At 31.7% G+C, this 23,594-nt stretch overlaps 1 protein-coding gene and 1 non-coding gene across 2 annotated transcripts in view; both read left to right on the top strand.

Moving 5' to 3' along the window:
* The first annotated feature begins 1,128 nt into the window (after positions 1–1,128).
* Positions 1,129–23,594, top strand: part of LOC143047169 (cell cycle checkpoint protein RAD17-like) — a 33,730-nt gene continuing 11,264 nt past the window's right edge. Inside the window, exons 1-8 of the mRNA XM_076220150.1 lie at positions 1,129–1,191; positions 10,054–10,165; positions 11,986–12,258; positions 13,132–13,209; positions 15,001–15,151; positions 22,180–22,319; positions 22,856–22,908; positions 23,394–23,519. Coding sequence (XP_076076265.1) covers positions 10,076–10,165; positions 11,986–12,258; positions 13,132–13,209; positions 15,001–15,151; positions 22,180–22,319; positions 22,856–22,908; positions 23,394–23,519 — 911 coding nt within the window. The 5' untranslated portion in view covers positions 1,129–1,191; positions 10,054–10,075. The remainder of the gene's footprint in view (positions 1,192–10,053; positions 10,166–11,985; positions 12,259–13,131; positions 13,210–15,000; positions 15,152–22,179; positions 22,320–22,855; positions 22,909–23,393; positions 23,520–23,594) is intronic.
* On the top strand, positions 21,114–21,277 carry LOC143061560 (U1 spliceosomal RNA). The gene has a single exon (XR_012974467.1). It is a non-coding gene; the product is annotated as a U1 spliceosomal RNA (small nuclear RNA).

Below are 23,594 nucleotides of genomic sequence, written 5' to 3'. Positions count from 1 at the left end.
AACTTACTATGGCTATATTGCAAATTGATTCCACTAATGTATTTTATCCTTACAATTTGTCTACCATAGATGTATTACGACTTTTAACTGAATGAAAATAGCATTGAAGTTATAATTATATATCGGAAATATTTCAACCAATTGGAACGCATGTCCTCACATAAAATCAAACATAACTGTCGCAGATTGTAATATACTTTATTAGCAAAGACATATTTACCATAGGTTCTTTGGTTCAGGAATTCCATATAGTTTCATTAAATGCACTAGTTATTACATTTTCTTTTATTTTTATACAAAAAAATAAGCACTATTATGCCTGCCTCCATTGTTTCGTGTGAATTTATCAATAATTTTTTAAACATTCTGCCACATTAGCTTGATCATTTATGATGTTTTGATCATTACACAATACAATATTGTTGTCAAAAGGATTACCTTTGTTTTTTAAAAAGGGTTTAAGTGTTGGCCAGAAATCTTTTTGTGTTTGGTCACCAGTGCCACTGACGTCTTAGTTTTGTTACAATGTTTCTTTGTTGGCGATATGTCTCCCAGTTTTTCTTTGATCTTATTTGTAAATATTTGTTGTGTTTTTTAGTTGGTGGAACATCAGATTTTATTTGTACAGCAATGATGTAAGTATGGACGTCACTCAATCCACAGTTAAAATTTGTGGTATTTTAGAGTAACAGCAGAGACATATATACGTCTCTGAGTAACAGGCAAACGATCCATGCTTTTGTAACACAGGCACTTGTTTCTGTCCATTTGAAGACCAGCTATCATTGTATATTGACGACTCGTAAATATACATGTATGTTGAAAGCTGGTCGTTCCATGGATAGAATCAAGTGCCGAGTGCCTGTGTTCTGTAATTGGCCGGAATGGAATGCCCAACTTGCGTCCATGCTAATTTTACATCCTTTAAAATCGAATAAAAGATGTTTTGTTTTTTATTTTATTAAATATTTAAAACTAAATGTTATTCTATCTTGTAAGTTCTAACGTTAACAATATTAAATATTAAGTCTAACACACATATCTTCTCTGGTTTGAAAAATGATCAGTGATCATCAGTGATTTAAAAAAAAAAACGGAATTCTCACGGTTTCGGTATTTGAACATTACTTTATACTTCTAACTTCCGGTAAACAGTTTTGTAATTTTGTGGAAAGTTCAAAAACTTCAAAAGTAAGAAACTATCTTTTATTGTACTCAAATGCATATTTATCACATTTCTTTCATATAAGATGACAGATGAGTTACCATAGATGTGATAATGTATCCAGTCAGTCATCTTTGTTGTTGCTCAGCTGCAAAACTGGTAATTTCCTCCGTTGACTGCATGTGTAAGATGAGATTATGGATGGCTCAATAACAAGCTGTTAACGTCCAGCGGAAAATTAAATGCATATTCAGGATGAGATGTTAAGACAATACGAATATGCACACTACTTTGTACTAGCTCACAACCATCTGCATGAAGACATGAAGAACGATATTACTCTGACGTAAAACCACTGTTTTGACACACAAGTCCCAATGCCCCAGCTTGTCTGATAAAACAGCCATTGGACGTCAGAGTAATCTTGGACTAAAATAAATGTTGCAGGATGTAACTCTGCATCATGTGCAAGATGTACTGTCGTCGTGCTGGCCACAGTTGTTTCAGCCATGCATACTGCCATGTCTGCTATTCCTTTGTAAAGTTGTTTCTTTGATATAAATATGTCATGTACATGTATGTGGTACTCTTAAGTATGATGGGGACACTTAAGTACGATGCCAATGGTCTGCCCTACAGTGCAATGTCTCTGTACGCTAAAGTCTGATGGTAGGTGAAAGTGTAGACGCAAGAATAAGAAACATTGTTGGATATAAATGACATAAACAGTTGTTTAACCTAGGCCTCTTGCTGCTGGAAGCTATTCATGGTTGCTTTTCAAATGTCAGAAAATGTGACAGCTTAGGGCTTGTGACATTAAATGCCAAACAATGAAGTCATTCAATATATGACGTCACACCTTACTGGACGTAACATTTGGGAATTATTGAAGAAAATAGTATCCTGTTTAATAGTCAATATTTTATTTGAAAGAGATTAAACAGTGATGAGAAGTTTGCATAAATTAAAACATGAACATATTTGTCCCTCCAACACAGCCGGTATGGACACATGTGTCCCTCTGGCAGCAAGTGGGCTCTTTTTTTTTACATAAATAAGGCCGTTAGTTTTCTCGTTTGAATTGTTTTACATTATCTTATCAGGGCCTTTTATAGCGGACTATGCGGTATGGGCTTTGCTCATTGATGAAGGCTGCACGGTGACCTATAGTTGTTAATGTCTGTGTCATTTTGGTCTTTTATGGATAGTTGTCTCATTGGCAATAATACCACATCTTCTTTTTTATATTTACAAATTAAACCAAAAATTAAAATGCCGGAGGATTAATTAGAATATTTGTCAGATTGACAACTTTAATTCAAATTTCAACCAAATGTCAATTGACTTTATTTCAAACATAACCATGTTTTTAAGGGTAAACCGCACTTTATCATGTTAAGAGTACATGTACCATCACACTTTAGCGTCCTACATACATGACATTTATTAAGGATTCATTATGCTTTTGTCAAATTATTGTTGAAAAAATACCAAACAAGATCGATGGCCAGGATTCATGGTATTTGCACTTACTCCTTCATGTCCTTGAAACTCGTTATCATAAAATTATAATTTTTAACCACTGTCTTTTGCTTGATTTCTAAAAAATATGGCTTAGTGTTATGCATATATATAGTCTGAACTGGGTAGATATCCTCTTTATATAAATTTGCTAACACATATATACATGTACATTTGTATGTATGTTTATGTATTGGCATAGCCTAGATAATTCTCCATCTGACTTATTGAAAAGTGCTTATGCTGAGTTAAAAATGATTGAGAGTAAAGCTCAAACTAGCTCCAATAATTCATGGCTCTCTAGTGTAATATCATTTTCTACAGTGAAAAATTGTGTATTGACCTAAATATATATATATATAAACATTAAGGCAAAAATAAATTAAAAATTTATTGAAAAAAGAGCTCAAATTAAATTTCAAAATGATTGGTAGAAAATGCGAGATTTTTATTTACAGAATCAAGTCAAATTGGACACTTTTTTTTCATTCAAAAGGTCATTTGACTATGAAAATTATTTAGATTAAAGCACCAACAAAAAAATTTGTTAACAAAATACAGACTCAGCAATCACTGTCATGACTGTTTAAGAATAGGAACTGGCAGACATGAACGAATTACCAATGTAAAAAAACAGTATGTAGTAAATATGAAATATTACATGTACCTCAACATGAGAGGATATGTTTATATTGTAATTCAAATTGTATTGAAAATGAAATGCACTTTCTTCTGGAATGCCCTCTTTACAATAACCTCAGAAGAGATATGACTGATTATATAAAAAAATACCAGTTTAGATAATTTAAACAGAAAAGATCTTTTTTCATGGATCATAATTAATGAAGACAGCAGATTTTTATCTATTTTATGTGCATACCTCGATAAAGGCTGGCAACTTCGAAAATTAGAAAATTAGTTTACTTAAATACTCTAATAGATATCAAAATTATCTCCCCTTGACCACTGATTCTTTCCTCATGCATTTGAATTATTATTTTATGTTTCTTTAATCACTCTGTAATGTTTATGTCATGTTGTAATTAATGTTATGCTCTTAATGGGCCCTTTAATTGGGAAAATGAAAATATTGTATTGTATCGCAGGGCTCACACTACTTCAGAATTATAGGGAGAAGTGACTTCTCTTTTTGAAACTGATAGGGAGAAGTGTTGAGATTTGAAAGAGAAGTGCTCATTCGCGCGGGTGCGCTACAATGTTTGGATTTTACAATAGTATAAAGGGCCATATGTAAATAATGTTCTTTTTATGTTGTTCAATTCATATGAGTAAAAAATTACAATTAAAGTAACATTTGAAATTAAAAGTTGTTTAAGTTTTACTAAGGTTCTTGTGAGAAACTACCAACTAAATATCTAGCACTAAAAAAAAAATTTTGTTTTAAAAAATGTAAAGAAATTATATCAATTACAATTTAATTAAAAATTATCTTGTGTATGAAATTCAGTGTTTCTCATAAAAAAAAATATAAAAGTTATTAAAAGCTGGGCCATAATATATTGATATTAGTATAATAGTCTCAGAGTTAAGCAACTTTAATCAATAGTTTGAAACATTCATAAAAAATATAGGGAATTATATACACAAATCAATTAGATGTAACCAAAAGTCTCTTAATGCGTGTGGGATGCGTAATTTTTCCCTTTGGGATCAATATTCTTCTGTCAGCTGTTCCATCCGTGCGTCCGTAGTAATTATTGTAAAAGTACGGATTTCGGTCATAGCTGGTCCGGTTCAGATCCGTAGTTTAGAAATCGGTCAAGGGCGGAAGAATGCAAGAAAATTTACAAAAATAAACGATGTTTGACAAGTTATTTGGAAAGGAACATGACGGTTTTAATGCAATAAATGGATTAAACATTTACTGGAGGCAACTTTTATCACCTTTAAATGAAGTAACAAACTTATTTTGCCGCCGAAATTTAGGTTGATGTACGTTTTCGAGTAACAAGCACCGAAACTTGCGAAAATGCACGAAGTGATAAAAAGTTGTATTTTTATCAAATAACCTGATACACACTGCGAAGACAATGCTTCAACCTCTTTTCTAAAGATAATGAATAGTTTATGTCTGAATTTCTTTAATTATCAGTTAAAAATTAATGTTTCATCAACTTGGTAAAAATTGAAAATGTCCGATGACGGAAGCGACTGAAAGCGACTTTCGTCAAGAACAAGGCGACTTGTTTTCGCTTTTGGGGGTCGGGGAAAGCGAAGTGACGGTCGGGAGGGCGACTTCTTCGCCCAAGTCGCCTGGTAGCGTGAGCCCTGGTATCGTATATATATTGACAATGCATCTTCAAAAGATTCGATGTTCAATAGTTAAAATGGTGAACATGGTGAAATATATTCTCTGTTTTCTGTAACCATGGCAATCGTCTGCATTTATTTGATACTCAGCAAAAACATTAACATGTCACAAAAGACCACAAAATTTAGTTCCACATACATGTACATGTAGTTCAAAGGAGAATTTCAACCGTTAGAGTCACTATGCCTTTTCTGAACCATAGATCATGTATATATACATGTACGTAGATAATTATCTATTACCAGGTCCAGAAAAAATATATGCAATAGATTTCAGATCATTTTCCTTTAAAATAGATATGAAAGGTTTGAGGATCAAAAAGGTCTTTAATTCATGCATCTTAAAACCAGGGTTCTCACTAAGAAATTTTAAAGGCAATCTACAACATGTAAAGACTCTTTATTTTTAGCCATGGCAAGTCTAGCAGTTAGAAGATGAAATTTTATTGATATATGTCATAAGATTTTAGGGTGCATTTCTTTCTAATACAAACGATGCAAACTGCTAAGCGCGCACATGTTTTGATCATTTCTTCATGTTCTTTCAAACATACATGACATACGTAGACTTTGACAAACTATGCAAACGATAAAAATGCGTCTGCAGTTTGTCATTTGTTAGTGCAAACGCTACATTTGTTTCTTACTTCAACCTGATTAAACAAAGTATTTGTTTCTATTTTGTAAAAAGTCTGTTTACCAACAACATGTGCATGCATTATTGAAAGTTCAAACAGGGTCGGTAAAGATTTATTTAACAACGTATTTGTTTCTACTTTTGTAGCGTTTAGAAAACACCAACAAACACGACACGTTTACACAATTTATGTTAGAAAGAAATTTGGCCTTAGTCTCCATGTAAAACTTTAACTAGAGCAAGGAAATGACATCAAATTTAGATTATTTTTTTAATTTTGGTGAAAAAATGATGAGAAATGTACATGTATGTGCTCATTTTTACAATTTTGATGCATCTTTTGACATGTTTGACTCACAAGTTTTGAAAATTATGAGTCCAGACAGATTTTAATGAGTCCAAGACTCATGAACTCACCTATTAAAATACATGTAAGTACCCTGTAAAAACCATCTTGATGTTCATATAAATCCACATGGAAGGCTATATTATTCTTAAGCTATCATCATGATCATTGCTATCTGAAAATTAATTTAATTGTACAAAAACATTCATATTTGAAAAAATCATGATGGCCAAAATATGAAACCAAACTTCTTACTGTGTATTGATACCTAAGGGGAGAAGCAGCAAATACCAAATTAAAAGTCTTTGGTTTAACCATGTTGACCCTGCTTGCATTCAATCCCTATACCCTACAAACGCCAGCACATAAAGAATTAACACAGAACAATTATTTTCGCCTTTTCTGTATTCTATGTACACTAATAATTATTTTGTCCCCAAGTACATGTACTAATGAAAATTTTGTGTTATTTTCAAGATTTTCTGTTTTCTATGAACATAAATAAAGTATATATATTGTTGTCTGCTCTATGGTCAGGGGTGTTACTAAACGGCGGAAACGAAAAACGGAAACGGAAAGAAATATTTATAATATGGACGGAATATAAGGTGGGAAATGGAAAGAACTACGAAAATAAATAACGACTGAAGTATAAATGAAATCACACAACAATTATGTTGACAATAGAATAGGATCTAGATATCAAAGAAAATAGCAAACAGTTTTAGTATACATGACATTGATAGCTAAAAAAAAAACCAAGATGCTAGAAAGAGCATGTGCCATGCATTTAGGTTTATGTGCATCTTAAACAATAGGAACTCTCCAATATTATAGACTTGAATAGTTCATGATAAAAATCTGTCTATCTTCTTTAGTGTTTACCCAAAACACAAGAGAGGATGAAAAGTCGTTCGTCATTTAAGGTCAGTCATTACTTTAAAAAGTTTACTTACTATAATGGAAATATCAACTTGTTTGTAGATCTTGTCTTGCTGACCATTTTTATTTCAATAGTTTGTAGCTATCGGTTATAGTTTTCAAGATATTTGGTAACAACACCAAAGATTGGTAAAATCATTAAGAGCAAAGACTCTGATAATGAGTCGACTAACGATTTCGCTGGACATTTTGACCTCCTTGTAAATCTTGTGTTGCTGGTAACTTTTGCAATTAATAGTTTTTAACTATTTTTATATTTTTATATACATGTACTATAGGCAAACATATAAGGGCGATAACTCCTATTAGAAATCATTTGACCGTTTTTACGTGAATGGACATTAGGTAGAGCTCAACTTTCTAAACATTTTATTCGCATCAGGTTTTTCTCTATTCATAAAGGTTTTCAATAGACAGCACTTGTATTTCATTCCTAGCTTTTAATTTCAGCCATGTTGGTTATCTTAGCTGGCAGGCAGGGTTATCCAGCCCACTTTTTAAACTAGATACACCAATGATAATTGTTGCAAAGTTTAACTAAAACTGTCAAACGACTTTCTTTAAGACACTTGGTAACATTTGGCCCAGTAGTTTCAGAGAAGATTTTAGAAAAAAAAAACAATGATGAAAACGGACGACAGACATCAAGTGACGTGAAAAGCTCACTTTGGCCAGGTCAGATTAAAAAAAAAGAACTCTCAAGGTATACCACCACTTAAGACTTAAACCAGCAGAAAACGAACATGACAGAGCAGAAACACTGAATGAACAATTCACTTTAATTGTACTAACTAAGTAGACATCAATCAAATACGCACCACTAAATAAACCGTTAAATACAAAACGAAAACACATAATAAATTAAGTAGGACGAGAAAAATAAATAGAATATGGACTCAATACATCCAAAGTATGAAGGCCAAGAGAAATAAACCATATAATGTCTAAAAATATATAATAGATTAGCAGCTTAAACATTTTATCATTATTCACTAATTCTACAATAATCATCAATACCAGCTGAATACCTGATGAATGGACAACAGCAGACGTTTGTACATCTGCGCTCTACATTCTCTCTAAGATGCTCTAGCATATAGTATGCTCCAACATAATGTGTAACCGGCTGGATTTTATAATATCATCAATGCTTTTCGTAAAAATCTTTTGTGCTGTCATCACCTTAATTAGTTTATATGTTGTGTTTTGTGTACTATTGTTTGTCTGTTTGCCTATTTGTTTTTTAGTCTTTTGGGTTTTTTTTTGTGTTTTTAGTCATGGCTTTGTCAGTTATTTCCGACTTGTGAGTTTGAATGTTATTGTGGTAACTTTCGCCTATCTTTTCATATTTTAAATAATAGTAAAACATCATACGGAATGAGTGACACTATTTTCCATTGTAAAAATGAAAAAAAAATCACGGCTACTTGAGAGTGATTATAAGCGGTAAATGATATATAAAGCAGACCGAGTGTGGACATTTTGAATTTGAAAGGCATAGGATATGACTACGTCTATCTTAGTAAGGAAACTGTGCAAATTGTATATCCATGTAGGCTACTAATTTTCTGCCACTTTTTTCCCATCAATTTGTATTTATAAGTTTTAAATTTTAGGAGATGCATATTTGCTTTTCCAATGTTTATACCAAACAGCGTACTTCAGTATTGTAATCGAGTGAGAAAGGTTTGTTTAGTGAGTGATTTGTCAATTTAATTATTTTCCACATAAGAATAAAGATTATATTCTAACGGGTTTCCTTATCGGTTGTTGTCCATACATCATTGTCCCATTAGGTAACCAAAAAGAAAAGATGTCAATTCTTTCAGTTTCCGCTCTGTATTCTGTTCCGTTTCCCGTTTCCACTGTATAGCAACACCCTATAATAGGGATTAATCATATGAAAGGATGACTACTGTGACTATGCATGGTACCTATCATAGAACTCAAAGGCATGATCATTGATGATTAATTTATTGGGGAAGAAAGAGAAATGACACACAAAATGTGGTCTAAGAATCTAATTTTATAGTATAGATATAAGTTTTAATGAAGAATTGATTTTACTGATTTGTGATGTAAAGTACATTCCAGTGTTCTCCCCAGTGTTTTAGAATAGCAATTTGAGATAGAATGGATGACTTCATATATATATATATAAGATCTATTCAGATAGTGCCATGGTTCTATCTACTGTTAGACTGTGAGGCTGTTTGGGAATCAGACTGCATTCAATTAGTTATGTTCAGATTTTATTCTCATAATTCTTTAAAGGTACAAAGTGGTTAAACCTTTCCTTGTGTTTTTATTTTGTTTCATGTTAAAACTATTATTTGTGTACCTTTTATATAGTGCATGACGAAAAGTGAAAGAGCATAAGATAATTGAATCAAAAGTCAATGGCATCCATAATAATATTATAAACATTGTCTAAATGAACTTTTCCTTCAAGAGAAATTGTTGTAAGCCAATAAAATATTGGCACATTACTTTCAATAAACATCGTAATTAATATCTCCTTTTTGACAGACTATATCTAATTTTTGACCGATTATTGACAAGGAACAAAAACTAATTAGATTTTGGAAGCTAAAAATTAGCAAATAAAAAATAAGTTTGAATTGATTTTGTCCTAAGAGAGTCATATTTAAGATTTAATTATTTTTAGTGACTCTGAAGACGTTCATTTGGATGTAAACACCATAGATAAATACATTACAATGAATAAGTGTTTCTTTTATTAACAATTTTACTTATAAGTTATGGTTTGTTTTATTGACCACCCCTCTTGAGACATTCATGACATATTCAATGACGTTGTGTGGAAAGATCAACAGCCTTAGAAAAAATTCTCTTTATATGAATCTCTAGTGGTAAATATTTGACTTTATAAATCTTGAAAAAACAAGAACACAGACTCTTCATTTTTTCCTGCTTTTTTAGTTCCTTTATTTATATACTATCAATTTATAGCAGTCTTTTAAACCACTTGTTATTTTGAAACAAAATAGCAAAAACTTTTATTGGTGTTTATACATGTTATACAAAACTATATATATTACAAAAGAAACTATATATACAATGTATAATCCTTTGTTTTATATCTTATAGATAAATAAAGGTTAGTTGTTCAATGGATGATTCTGTTATTGACTTGACTGATTCCCCGCCACAATCTTTGGACAGGAAGAGGAAAAGATCAGAAGTCAACAGTATAAACAAGGTAACATATTGTTTTAAAAGGTTTAAGTTTTAATTCACTGGAAATTAAAAGATTTATCTATGATTATAAAAGAAGATGTGGTATGATTGCCAATGTGACCAAATTTAAATGACACTGAAATGAACAACTATAGGTCACTGTACAGCCTTGAACAATGAGCAAAGCCCAAACCGCATAGTCAGCTGTAAAGGCCCCGAAATGACAAATTGAAGCATGTTAAGGTGGTACCTAACACTACAGGGAGATAGTAAGTAAGTAAGTAAGTAAATTTTATTTAGAGTCAGCATATATATATACATAATAACAGAGAAAACATGAGCTCTGGTGAGCTCTTTAACCGACTATCACATAAAAAATATGCAGCATCATGCAAAACTACCAAATAAAACTAAATAAAACATGCAATATAATGAAAGCAAAACTATTTAATTTGTGAGTCTCCAGAGTCAAAGTTCATGTGGCAATCGCCTCTATGTGCATTGAAACAGGGAATCAGCAAATCACTTGGGATCATAAAATATGTCATACTAAAAGCATAAAAACAATAAATAAATAAAAGCACTAGCATTTAATGGCAGATATATTAAAAAAAAAAAAAAATGCATAGATAACTGTAAAATCAGCTAAACATTTTAATCATGTTGTATTGCTTAGAAAATATTAAGCTTCTCGATTATCAAAATAAGTGTTTGTCAAACTGCTATATATTCAATGAAATATTTCGGATATAAAGTGTGTGGTTCAAGTTTTTTTTATATATGATAATTTTTATATTTTTGTCAAAGGGTCAAAGTAAATATTATGTCAAAATTTTATGTTAATCAAACAAGCCAAATTGATTTTAGTCAAAGTGTTAGATGCCACCTTAAGGTGTAATACCACCATATCATATTACGTCACACCCAGTTGCATACAAAGAAGGGTTGAAAAAAAAAATTCTATTGACAGTTGTAGGAAATTAATTCTACATTTAATTTCATTGCAGTTACATATATCTGGATCATAAACATATATCTTGGGTGTTTCAAAGCATCATTATTTTTTTTTTTTATGTTTCTATAGAATATTTTGGAAACTTGAGGTAAAAAAAGAGGTGAACATTTGATTGGTTAACTTCCAGTGATGGTTGTTTTCTTATATGCAATGAAATGTTATGTAAAATTTTGTCTTTTACAAGCACTGGATAGAATAAAGCTTTTCTTATGCAAAGCATTTCTTTATTTGAAACAAAGATTAATTCTGCACAATACTTTTGAAAAGTGCAAATTTTACAATGATAAAAGGGGGAAATCAATTGTGGTATTACACAGGTCTCAAGAAAAAAAAATAAGGCATATAAATAGCCTTTCTGGCATAACTAAGTTAGTGATTTTTTTCAAAATAATACAACAAAATAACTAGGTCTCCACTTCCTCAAATTCACACAGCACCTCTAACGAAAAAAAATAAAATACAAGAACTGAACAAGGTTGGTGAAAATGATCGAAACAAAAAATACATATATGTATATGAATATCTATGATGTTAGTACAGGATATGTGAGTGGGGTCTTCGTCAAGTATCTGCTGTTAACCTATTGGACTCCTGTTAATACAAAAATGATGCACTGAACATACTCAGACACTGTTTATTTTGATATTCATCCAGGCATAAAAATACATGGTTTAAAAAGTAGCTTCTCAGCACAAATTAAAGCCACTTTTAGATAGCATCTACACCTGTAGGCCTCAATAAAATGGATGCAGTTGTTTTGTTGTTTTTTATTCCCATTAACATTATCCACATAGATAAAGCATAATTTGCCTATTTTGTTTTTCCAGAATACAAGTCAGTGGGTAACATCAGCATTTGGTGATTTCTTTGGTGGTGATTCACAGAAGTCAACTAAAAAAACTTCTTCAAAGCCAACTTGGTCACGGAAAAAGTCATCAAATGACTTGAGCGGTAGTCAAACATCAAACCAAGGAACCTTACCTGTAGACAAATATTTCAGTAGTTCTAATGTTCCAGTTCAGAAATTTACCACCACTAAAAAGAATAGACCTGCCTTTGAAACAGAGCTTTGGTCAGACAAATATGCACCAAAATCTCAGGTAGGTTTTTATATCATTCAGTGGTACAATATACCGGTATATAAAAACAACTTTCATGACTTTAAAAGTGTTAAAACTAAAAGTTAACTTCAGAAACTACATGTTTATTGAGTTCTTGTATCATGGATACATTTACTTTTAAAGTGTACCTTTTCTTTGTGGATTAAGGAAAATCACATTATTGTGGATTTTTGATTTTGAGGTTTTGACAAATTCTGCATCCAAGCATATAGGAAAATGGAACTTTCTAGAACATTCCAATTCTTTATATATCCCTACAATCATACTAAAATTGGTACCCATGAAGAACAATGTATTGACAGTATAATGATAATTCATTATCTTCTATTATTTGAAACAATACATGAGAAAACGTGCATAATAAGTGTTATTAGGACAGAAGATAAAACAATATGTATTCGGTATTTGAATCGGCTGTGTTAAATTTCATCCATTTAATGTACAATTTGTAAAGTAGTGATTTATGATGAGATGTTAGGATATTACCTTTATTATGTTTATAGTTTACAATTATCAAATTTGTAAAAAAAAAATGCCAAATTGATAACTTTAATTTATAAAGAATTCTATTTTAAGAATTATCAGATATTTTATATGAAATTTCAAAATGTAGATTTGTAATTAATGATAGCCAATGAGAAAATTACTGTTATCCAAAAGACAAATGGAAAGAGATGTGAACAATATCATTGCAAAGAAGCTAACAAAAGGTCACACAAGAATTCATAAAACACACCATATAGAAAACTAAAAACTTTTGTCAAAATTTAAATTAGGCAGAATATTTTATTTCTTGTGTTTAACATTAGTTATATAAGGCACTGTATAAAAAAAATCCATTTATCTATTTAGTCAGATCTAGCTGTGCACAAAAAGAAGATAGGTGAAGTGGAATGTTGGATACAGAAACATTTGTCAGCACAAAGCAAGGTGAGGTCATCATCATTTACGGGTTTATTCAATCCTTTACTATTTTCTTTTTGGGGTTTCTAAAAAATGTTCCAGTTTAGTGAGCAAAATTCCAGTTTATTTTTCAATAACTTTTTAACTTTTGAAATTTTCACTGCAAAAGATTGAACCAAATTTAAGTTTAAACATACATAAAATATTTTGTGCAATTATATTAATTTTTTGTGTTCATCAGTATCCAAATAATTTACACAACTCAATCACAAGAATAGAAAAAAAAAATGTTTCTCATTTGATATCAATTGACTAATTGAAAAATTCTTTGGCAGATGAAAAATGGTTATCTTTCATTGATTGTGTTATTGTATGTGCAAAATGTATAGAATGTCTGGGCAGAAAAAGGAACCTTTTCCACCAAAAAAAAGACTTGTTTATTCCACATTTTCAATTCAATGCAGAACTTATATCAATATATGTTGCATATTTGTAACGATTTCATTACAGGATTATGCAGGAAAATTATACTTCATCAAAGGCCTCCCTGAGACTTTTAGATTCGTTTTTTCTATGACATTCTACTTTGTATTTTATCTCTCCCTCCTCATTTGTTTTCTATGACATTCTACTTTATATTTTATCTCTCCCTCCTCATTTGTTTTCTATGACATTCTACTTTGTAGTTTATCTCTTCCTCCTCATTTGTTTTCTATGACATTCTACCTTGTATTTTATCTCTCCCTCCTCATTTGTTTTCTATGACATTCTACTCTATATTTTATCTCTCCCTCCTCATTTGTTTTCTATGACATTCTACTTTGTATTTTATCTCTCCCTCCTCATTTGTTTTCTATGACATTCTACTTTATATTTTATCTCTCCCTCCTCATTTGTTTTCTATGACATTCTACTTTGTATTTTATCTCTCCCTCCTCATTTGTTTTCTATGACATTCTACTTTGTATTTTATCTCTCCCTCCTCATTTGTTTTCTATGACATTCTACTTTGTATTTTATCTCTCCCTCCTCATTTGTTTTCTATGACATTCTACTTTATATTTTATCTCTCCCTCCTCATTTGTTTTTCTATGACATTCTACTTTGTATTTTATCTCTCCCTCCTCATTTGTTTTCTATGACATTCTACTTTATATTTTATCTCTCCCTCCTCATTTGTTTTCTATGACATTCTACTTTATATTTTATCTCTCCCTCCTCATTTGTTTTCTATGACATTCTACTTTGTATTTTATCTCTCCCTCCTCATTTGTTTTCTATGACATTCTACTTTGTATTTTATCTCTCCCTCCTCATTTGTTTTCTATGACATTCTACTTAATATTTTATCTCTCCCTCCTCATTTGTTTTCTATGACATTCTACTTTGTATTTTATCTCTCCCTCCTCATTTGTTTTCTATGACATTCTACTCTATATTTTATCTCTCCCTCCTCATTTGTTTTCTATGACATTCTACAAAATGTACTTTATATTTTATCTCTCTCTCCTCATTTGTTTTCTATGACATTCTACTTTATATTTTATCTCTCCCTCCTCATTTGTTTTCTATGACATTCTACTTTGTATTTTATCTCTCCCTCCTCATTTGTTTTCCATGACATTCTACTTTGTATTTTATCTCTCCCTCCTCATTTGTTTTCTATGACATTCTACAAAATGTACTTTATATTTTATCTCTCCCTCCTCATTTGTTTTCTATGACATTCTACTTTGTATTTTATCTCTCCCTCCTCATTTGTTTTCTATGACATTCTACTTTGTATTTTATCTGTCCCTCCTCATTTCTTTATTTCAGTTGCCACCAATATTATTGTTAACAGGACCAGCTGGTGTTGGGAAGACAGCCACAATACAAGCTTTATCTAAGGATCTCAGGTATACCATACAAGAATGGATTAATCCATTGACCAATACAACAGACAAAAGTTTTACAGACCCATTTTCAGGTATGTATATTATAGGTTATCAAATTTTCTGCACATTGATATTTGTGAAATATAAATGTGAATGTGAACCTTTTTATGCTAAATTTGAAAAAAAAATGGTGTAAAAGGTCAATAAATTGTATGATTAAGGCAATACCAATTTGATCTTTGTTGTCGAGCCTGCAACTTTTGTTGCAGAAAGCTCGACATAGGGATAGTGATCCGGCGGCGGCGGCGTTTGCTTACTTCTTAAAAGGTTTATATTTTAGAAGGTGAAAGACCTGGATGCTTCATACTTTGTATATAGATGCCTCATGTTACTAAGTTTCCGTCAGTCACATGTCCAATGTCCTTGACTTTATTTTCATGGTTCAGTGACCTCTTGAAAAAAAAGTTCAAAATTTTTGTAATGTTGAATTCTCTCTTATTATAAGTAATAGGATAACTATATCTGGTATGTGCGTACCTTGCAAGGTCCTCATGCCCGTCAGACAGTTTTCACTTAACCTCAACCTCATTTCATGGATCAGTGAACAAGGTTAAGTTTTGGTGGTCAAGTCCATATCTCAGATACTATAAGTAATAGGGCTAGTATATTTGGTGTATGGAAGGACTGGAAGGTGTAGATGTCCAACTGGCAGGTGTCAACTGACCTTGTCCTCATTTTCACGGTTCAGTGGTTAAAGTTAAGTTTTTGTGTTTTGGTCTGTTTTTCTCATACTTTATGCAATAGGTGTACTATATTTGTTGTATGGAATGGTTGTAAGGTGTACATGTCTAGCAGGCAGATGTCATCTGACCTTGACCTCATTTTCATGGTTCAGTGTTCAAAAAAAAGTTTTTAAGTTTTGGTCTTTTTATCTAATATTGTATGCCAAAGGTCAACTATATTTGGTGTATGGAAATATATTATGATCTATATGTCAGTCCTGCAGGTTTTATTTGACCGTGATCTCAATTGCACGGTTCATTGCACAGTGTTAAGTTTTTGTGTTTTGGTCTATTTTTCTTAAACTATAAATAATAGGTCAACTATATTTGTTGTATGGAAGCTTTGTTAGCTGTACATGTCTGCCTGGCATGGTTCATCTGACCTTGACCTCATTTTCATGGTTCATTGGTCTTTGTTTAGCTATCTTGGTTAATGTTAAGTTTATGTGACAGTTGTAATCAAGCTTTATACTTAGGACTGTCAACATAATAGCAATGATTAGTAAAGAAGGCGTGACATTTCAGTGTGTGTCTTTACATTTTCCTGCTTGTGTTTTTGAGAAACTGATCATGACTTTTCAATAAAACAAAATTATCAATGCTTAAGTAATTTTGTTCTGCATGCGGCTCAAATATAAGTTTCTCCTTGAAAGGAGTAGGGGCAATAAGGCCCTTATTTGGCCCAAAAATTACTGCAAATTTAAAAGATATCATACATATTTTAAAATTACTGAAAAGTATCTCAGGTAGAAGGTATTCAGAAAAACAAAATAATTTTGGACATTGAACAAGTTACCATGGCAACAAATCATGCCTTAGTTTGCATATTTTGTAAAATTTTGTGATTTTTCTTGTTTTTCATCAAAGTTTTAAGTACTTTTTTGATTGGAAAAGTATGTGGGCACCCAAGAAACAACTTTATATTTTGTAAGATTTTGTCAATAGTAATAATAAAGCTTTAGTTAAATTATTTTGTTGTTTCTTGGCTGCGCACGATGTTTCCACAACAGAAATAAAGATAGAAAACTGCATAAATTCTGAATTTTCGTTGTTTTTGTGAAAACAGTACCTATTATGACGTAATTGTGACGTCATCCCATAAGAATCTTAATGTTTTTATGCCCCACCTACGATAGTAGAGGGGCATTATGTTTTCTGGTCTGTGCGTCCGTTCGTCCGTCTGTCTGTCTGTCTGTCTGTCTGTCTGTCTGTCTGTCTGTCTGTCTGCTGTCTGTCTGTCTGTCTGTCTGTCTGTTCGTTCGTTCGTTCGTTCGTCCGTCTGTCCCGCTTCAGGTTAAAGTTTTTGGTCAAGGTAGTTTTTGATGAAGTTGAAGTCCAATCAACTTGAAACTTAGTATACATGTGCCCTATGATATGATCTTTCTAATTTAAATGCCAAATTATAGTTTTGACCCCAATTTTATGGTTCACTGAACATAGAAAAATGATAGTGCAAATTTCAGGTTAAAGTTTTTGGTCAAGGTAGTTTTTGATGAAGTTGAAGTCCAATCAACTTGAAACTTAGTATACATGTGCCCTATGATATGATCTTTCTAATTTAAATGCCAAATTATAGTTTTGACCCCAATTTTATGGTTCACTGAACATAGAAAATGATAGTGCAAATTTCAGGTTAAAGTTTTTGGTCAAGGTAGTTTTTGATAAAGTAGAAGTCCAATCAATTTGAAACTTAGTATACATGTTCCCTTTGATTAGATCATTCTAATTTTAATGCCAAATTAGAGAATTTATTCCAATTTCATGGTCCACTAAACATAGAAAATGATAGTGCGAGTGGGGCATCCGTGTACTGTGGACACATTCTTGTTCATTTATATTTCTTGGCCCTATGCATTTCTAAAGATTATGTGCCAATTTGAAAAAGTTATCAAACATTTTATTTTCTTGGGCCAAAACCAGGCCTTAATGCCCCTACTCCTTTGTTTTTCACATAGACGTTTTATTTATGCATATCTTCCTCCAATGGCTTTAAATGCATGTGTGATAAATATATTTGTAAATAAACGGTCACAAAAAAGGGATGCCAACATGTAGTTGTGTCAGCGCATTGCTGTGGACAATTAGTTATTGAACACACAGTTATCCGAAATGCATCTCGTTTTAAAACCTTTGAAGAAAAAAAACATTTGTTAGTCACTCCTGATCATTGTTTCAACAGGCATAGGCCATAGACCTTTGCTATCTATCTTGGATGATATTAATTGTAAACTCCCATGAACTTTTTGAAAATCTCAGAATTATCTTATTTTTATGAAACCCCGTTGGCATGCATGCAGAACTCTTTTGTAAGAGGAAATTTAAGACACGACGGGTGCCACATGTGGAGCAGAATCTGCTTACCCTTCCGGAGCACCTGAGATCACCCCTAGTTTTTGGTGGGGTTCGTGTTGTTTATTCTTTAGTTTCTATGTTGTGTCATGTGTACTATTGTTTTTCTGTTTGTCTTTTATAAAATCGTAAATCTTAGTTATCTTTTACAAAAATCTTCTCCTCTGAAACTACTGGGCCAAATTAAACCAAACTTGGCCACAATCATCATTGGGGTATCTAGTTTAAAAATTGTGTCCCGTGACCCCGCCAACCAACCAAGATGGCCGCCATGGCTAAAACTAGAACATAGGGGTGAAATGTAGATTTTGGCTTATAACCATTTACCTAACTAGCATGATTTCTCTTGTTAGACTGCATCTGCTATGCTTCCTTAATTTATATTTACATGTATGAATTTAAATTTAAATGAAAATTCATGCAGACAAAGCTTATTTGATGGAAATGATGAAAATTAACTAAACCACAGTGAGTCAAGAAAGTTGGGTATGGTTCAGGCACTAATAAATCAAATTATATGCATAAGACCATGTTTCTCCTCGATTTTCTATGAAATAACCAATTTACAAATGTAAATAAGAACATAAATTATAAATCGAAAAATTAAAAAAAAAATAATACTGCTCACTCCAGTTGTATAGCACTCGCCTCAAGAAAAAAATGCAATAAAATAAAATCACTCAGTCCCCTCCAATATCTTTTTGAATTTTTGTCAGAAGAACTACAATTCAAATTGGTGTAGCCCAACAATGACCTAAGCAATATTTATTTTAATGAAATACATAACTACAACATAAATTATAACAATTAATTGGAAAGTGAAAAAAATTACACAGTAAGCCAGTCAACATCATCTGAAGTAAATAATTTGGGTTCCTATATAGAAAAATGTGTAAAGCTTCCACTGAACCCAGTGTCCTACCTACTTTTGCTGTTGTTTTCAGTTTGATAGGGGAATAATGCACATAACAGATTTACAGTTAATAAAATAAAATGATTGAATTGTATAAAAAGAGTTCCAACGAAGTCGGTATGTAGTATCACTATATATGTCTTGCTTTTGCCACAAAAGTTGCTAGCTGGACAAAAATCATGGGTGGCATATATTACTAAACTGTTCTAAAGTTATCCCCCTTTATAAATGGAAAAATGGCTGAATACTTTATGTTCTCTAGGTAGCACTCCACACCACAGTTAGGTGTGTAGTTTTGCATTTTGGTCCAAGTGGATTTTTCAAATATGAGAGCAAGTGTGCAATAAATTCATTTTGGATATCTGAAGATAAAAATAGCCTTCATAGTGGGTTTATAGGAACCCCAAGATTATTTAATGTATGTAATATTGACTGTTTTCTGTATGACAGTCCGTATTTGCATATCCATACCAAACATTGGTCCGGCAATTATTGTTATGTTTTTTCCAACTTTTTGTCGCACGAACTTTGTGATTAAAATTTACGGAAAAAGGATGCGAAAGACACACATTTTTTTATTTGATCATTAGGTAGATTAATGTCAACAGTTTCTGAAAAGATATCACTCAAAGGTATGGAAATTCTAGTTTGATTTTTAGGGATATGTGACATTTTCACCCCCACCACCACCCTCACCCACCCCCCTTTTGTAATATTTTATGGTAAATGAATGCAGAATGTTGCCATGGATACACAAGAGAGGAATTATATTTCACCATTTTAACACTGATTACATATACATGTATATGCACATGTATAACATAAACAGTTAGGTTAATCTACTCGAAAGTTAGATAAAACATTTTGTGGTTCAATTGTAATTTTTTTTTCTAACTGGATTGCTACCCTAACTTAGGTTTGCCTCAACCAAATGTTATGAGATTTCTACTCAATACTTTTTACCACAAAACACAGATCAAGTACAAATTTGGGTAGTGTCATTTTATGGATTCTTCAGTTATGCCCCTTAAAAAAAACTGTATATGATATGAAAACAGAGACAAAGCCCCATATATTTTGTTTAATGTGATAAAAACTTCTTTTTGTTGAAAAAAATCACAATTTTTTTGAAAAATCTTACTGTAAAATGAGATTTCAATAAAATATTATATATGTTGGTATAATTTTGAGAAATGTCTTTATCTGATTTTGTGAAAAAAAATATGTTTTATTACACTGTTTCTGCCAGGATTTATGTAAAATTGTTATTTACAAAGTATGTAGGTATAATTTACAATTTGATAGTGATTTCAAGTGTCAAACATTACTGGCTGATCATCATTTACAAATTTAAAATGCCTTCTTAAAGGCTCTGTCCTTGGACTTTAGGAAAACTTATCTAGAAAACATTCTGAATCAATTGCTAGTGTCAAAATTAATGAGAATTGACAACCCATGAACATTAATTGCTTTGTATCTATCAGTCACTATGTCTCACACAAAAATGTGCTATCAATATCTTTGCTGAAATGTCAGTTCATATTTAAGGGCAATTAACACTGAAATTAACATGATTAAAACAACTTGTATGAATCTGTTGAGGAAAATTGTATAAGAAAGTAATTCAACTTATATGATTAATTCTATCTTTATATAGTTTACATAACATTTTATGACATGTCATTTATCAAAATATCTCCCATTGTGAAATCATACAGGTGAAACCGTGAAAGCAAACACAAAGTATTGTACAGGTAGAGTTGTCGTTACTTATTATCTCATTTAGACATTTCCTCTAGATAAAATCAATATTATAGCAATAACAATAAGTTATTTTCAGAATGAAATTACTCATTATAATTAAGAGTTAATATAGAATCTATATGTAATTCTATATTCAATGATTAATTAGTCAATTAAAAAATAATTGCAGTTTCTCAATTTTCATTAGTCACCTTGTGTGATAAAATACTTTTATGATTCATAAGATTGAAATTTTTACACTCAAGCATACTTACCTGGTACAGGGAGCACCGTGATCAAAAAGGCGGTCTCCCCAGGTCGAGGCCTTTCCATTGCACTTCGGATAGGCTGAAGCTTGCGAATGCCCCAAATGTGGGCATCTCGGGTACGCAATTTTTTAGTGTGGGGGACTGCGTTCGCGCTAACCCCCGAAAATAAACAAAATAGCAAACCAATCCTCCCCTCTAAGTACTAAACCGAACTTAAGTTCAAAATGGAAAATTCCCTTTTTGTGCACAATCATAACGTTTATATTTATTCATTATATTTGAATTATTATTAAGATTTTGAGAATATTGTTAATACATATTCCCATGTAAGAGAGAGATTTAGGAGATAGCTGTATTGTAGTTTAAGCTCCGACTGCATCAATTGGGGATTTGATGATCGCAAATTAAGTTTACTGGCGACACGTTAGTGGAGACATTAAACGGGTATTTGGGACTATCAAATCCCCAATTGATGCCGTTGGAGCTTAAAATACAATATTGTTATCTCCATTCTAATGAAACGGACAGAAAACATTGTTAAAACATGTAATTAAAATCTGTCATATGCCGTCTGCGCTTGCACGTACTTCCTATAGAATTGTCAATTGATGCCATGTAAAAAAGTGACGTTATCCAATCAAAATGAATGTTACAAACGTTGTTGCATTAGAATATATATTATACTATAACAGGGAAAATCATCCAGAATATTATACAGTATTTCTTGAAACATCATGTATACAGAAAATTTGTGTAGTGTGTTAGGCCTAATGTTGTTTTTATACCCTGTTTTAAAAAAGTGGGTGTTTTATGTTTTAATTCTGTCCGTCCGTTCGTCTATCTGTCAGTCTGTCCGTCCATCCTATGGGGACCATGATTTTTTTTTTTCTACATCATAAGGATTTTGAAATTTAGTCTCAGGGATTATTTAAGTCATTTATACCGTGGGTTGCATTTTCAGATCATCAATGAACGACTTCCTATTTACTGTCTTTTAGCAGGAAGGGGTATGTATCATTTGTGTACAATAGCTCACAGATTCACTTGTTACTCTTGTTTTTTAGATGACAAACCCTTCAACAGATATGTGTCCTCTGAATCTCAGATGTCATTGTTCCAGCAGTTTCTGTTGAGAGCAAACAAATATAATTCTCTTGGTATATTTGGTGACGATGTTTCATCAAAGAAAGTTATTCTAGTGGAGGTAAATATACTTGTACATTCTGATACACTCATATAAAAAGATTTTGAATGAAAATATATCATAAAATGTATTCTACAAAATTTTGCTTCCTAACAAATTTTATAGATATTACAGCATGGTTTACTCTTGTCTTTTTATATTCATTTGTTACATTGATAAGAGAGCTAGGTATTATACATTGTCCTTCTGTTATGTTTTTGATGATTTATGAAATTATTAAAAAAAAAAGGTTCTGATTAAAATTTGGTACCGGTATGTTAAGGAAGAATATATACCTGATTAGAGACCAGTTGTTAAGGAAATAAAATGAAAGATATTTATATCTGAATATTTGTTCAAAGAGATGAGTGGTCTTTTAATCAGTTTCCACTTATGCATGTGAAGTAGTTTCATCATGCAATGTTTTACTACTGCATTTGTACTAGATGACATTAAAATTGTTGGTATGCAGTTAAGCAGCTCTACGTCTAATTTTGTTATTTTTCTACAAAGTAAAGGACTCATATCAATATGTCAAAATTTTATCTTTATTTCAGGAGTTTCCTAATGTATTTTACAGAGATGCATCTACTTTTCATGATATAGTAAGGTAAGATTTTTGGTTACCAGTTCGTGGGTATCAATTTTTGTGGATTGCTGAAAACTTGCATATTTGTGGATATTTGATTTGGTGGTTTTGCCAATTTCTGTGTACAAAGCATATTGAAAATATATTATTCGTTGAACATTCTAATTTGTGGTTCAACTGTACCTACGAAACCCATGAAAATTAGTATCCAACGAAAAATGATTAATCCACAGTATTCAGATAATAGTTTGGTTACAGAAATAAGTATATCTTCTTATCTTTTAAAAGTTTGCTGCCTCAACATATCACTTGCAAGGCAAACACTATAGATGATTTATAAATATTTTTCTGAATATTCTTACATTATAAAAGCCTGGTTTTACCAACTGATGAATGTCTACCGCTATGCTTGACTTAGGTTTATATTCAGTTTCAAATAAATTTGGATCTACTCACTGGTAACCAGATTTGAATGAATTAGACCACTTAGTTTCCTTTCATTTCAGGAAATACAGAAAGATTGGTAAATGTCCTTTAGTGTTTATAGTCAGTGATTCTACCAAAGGAGACTCTAATGAAAGACTTTTATTTCCCAAAGATTTGCAGAATGAGCTTAATATTGAAAACATCAGGTAAATATAGATTTAATATTTGTTCATCCTCCTTTTTCTTCCTAGTTAACCCATTTTGAATCTCTAATATATCTA

This window comes from Mytilus galloprovincialis, chromosome 1 (assembly GCF_965363235.1).
Source record: "Mytilus galloprovincialis chromosome 1, xbMytGall1.hap1.1, whole genome shotgun sequence".
NCBI classification, from domain to species: domain Eukaryota; kingdom Metazoa; phylum Mollusca; class Bivalvia; order Mytilida; family Mytilidae; genus Mytilus; species Mytilus galloprovincialis.
Note: the sequence above shows the minus strand (reverse complement) of the source record. Positions and strands in the feature narration are given on the sequence as shown.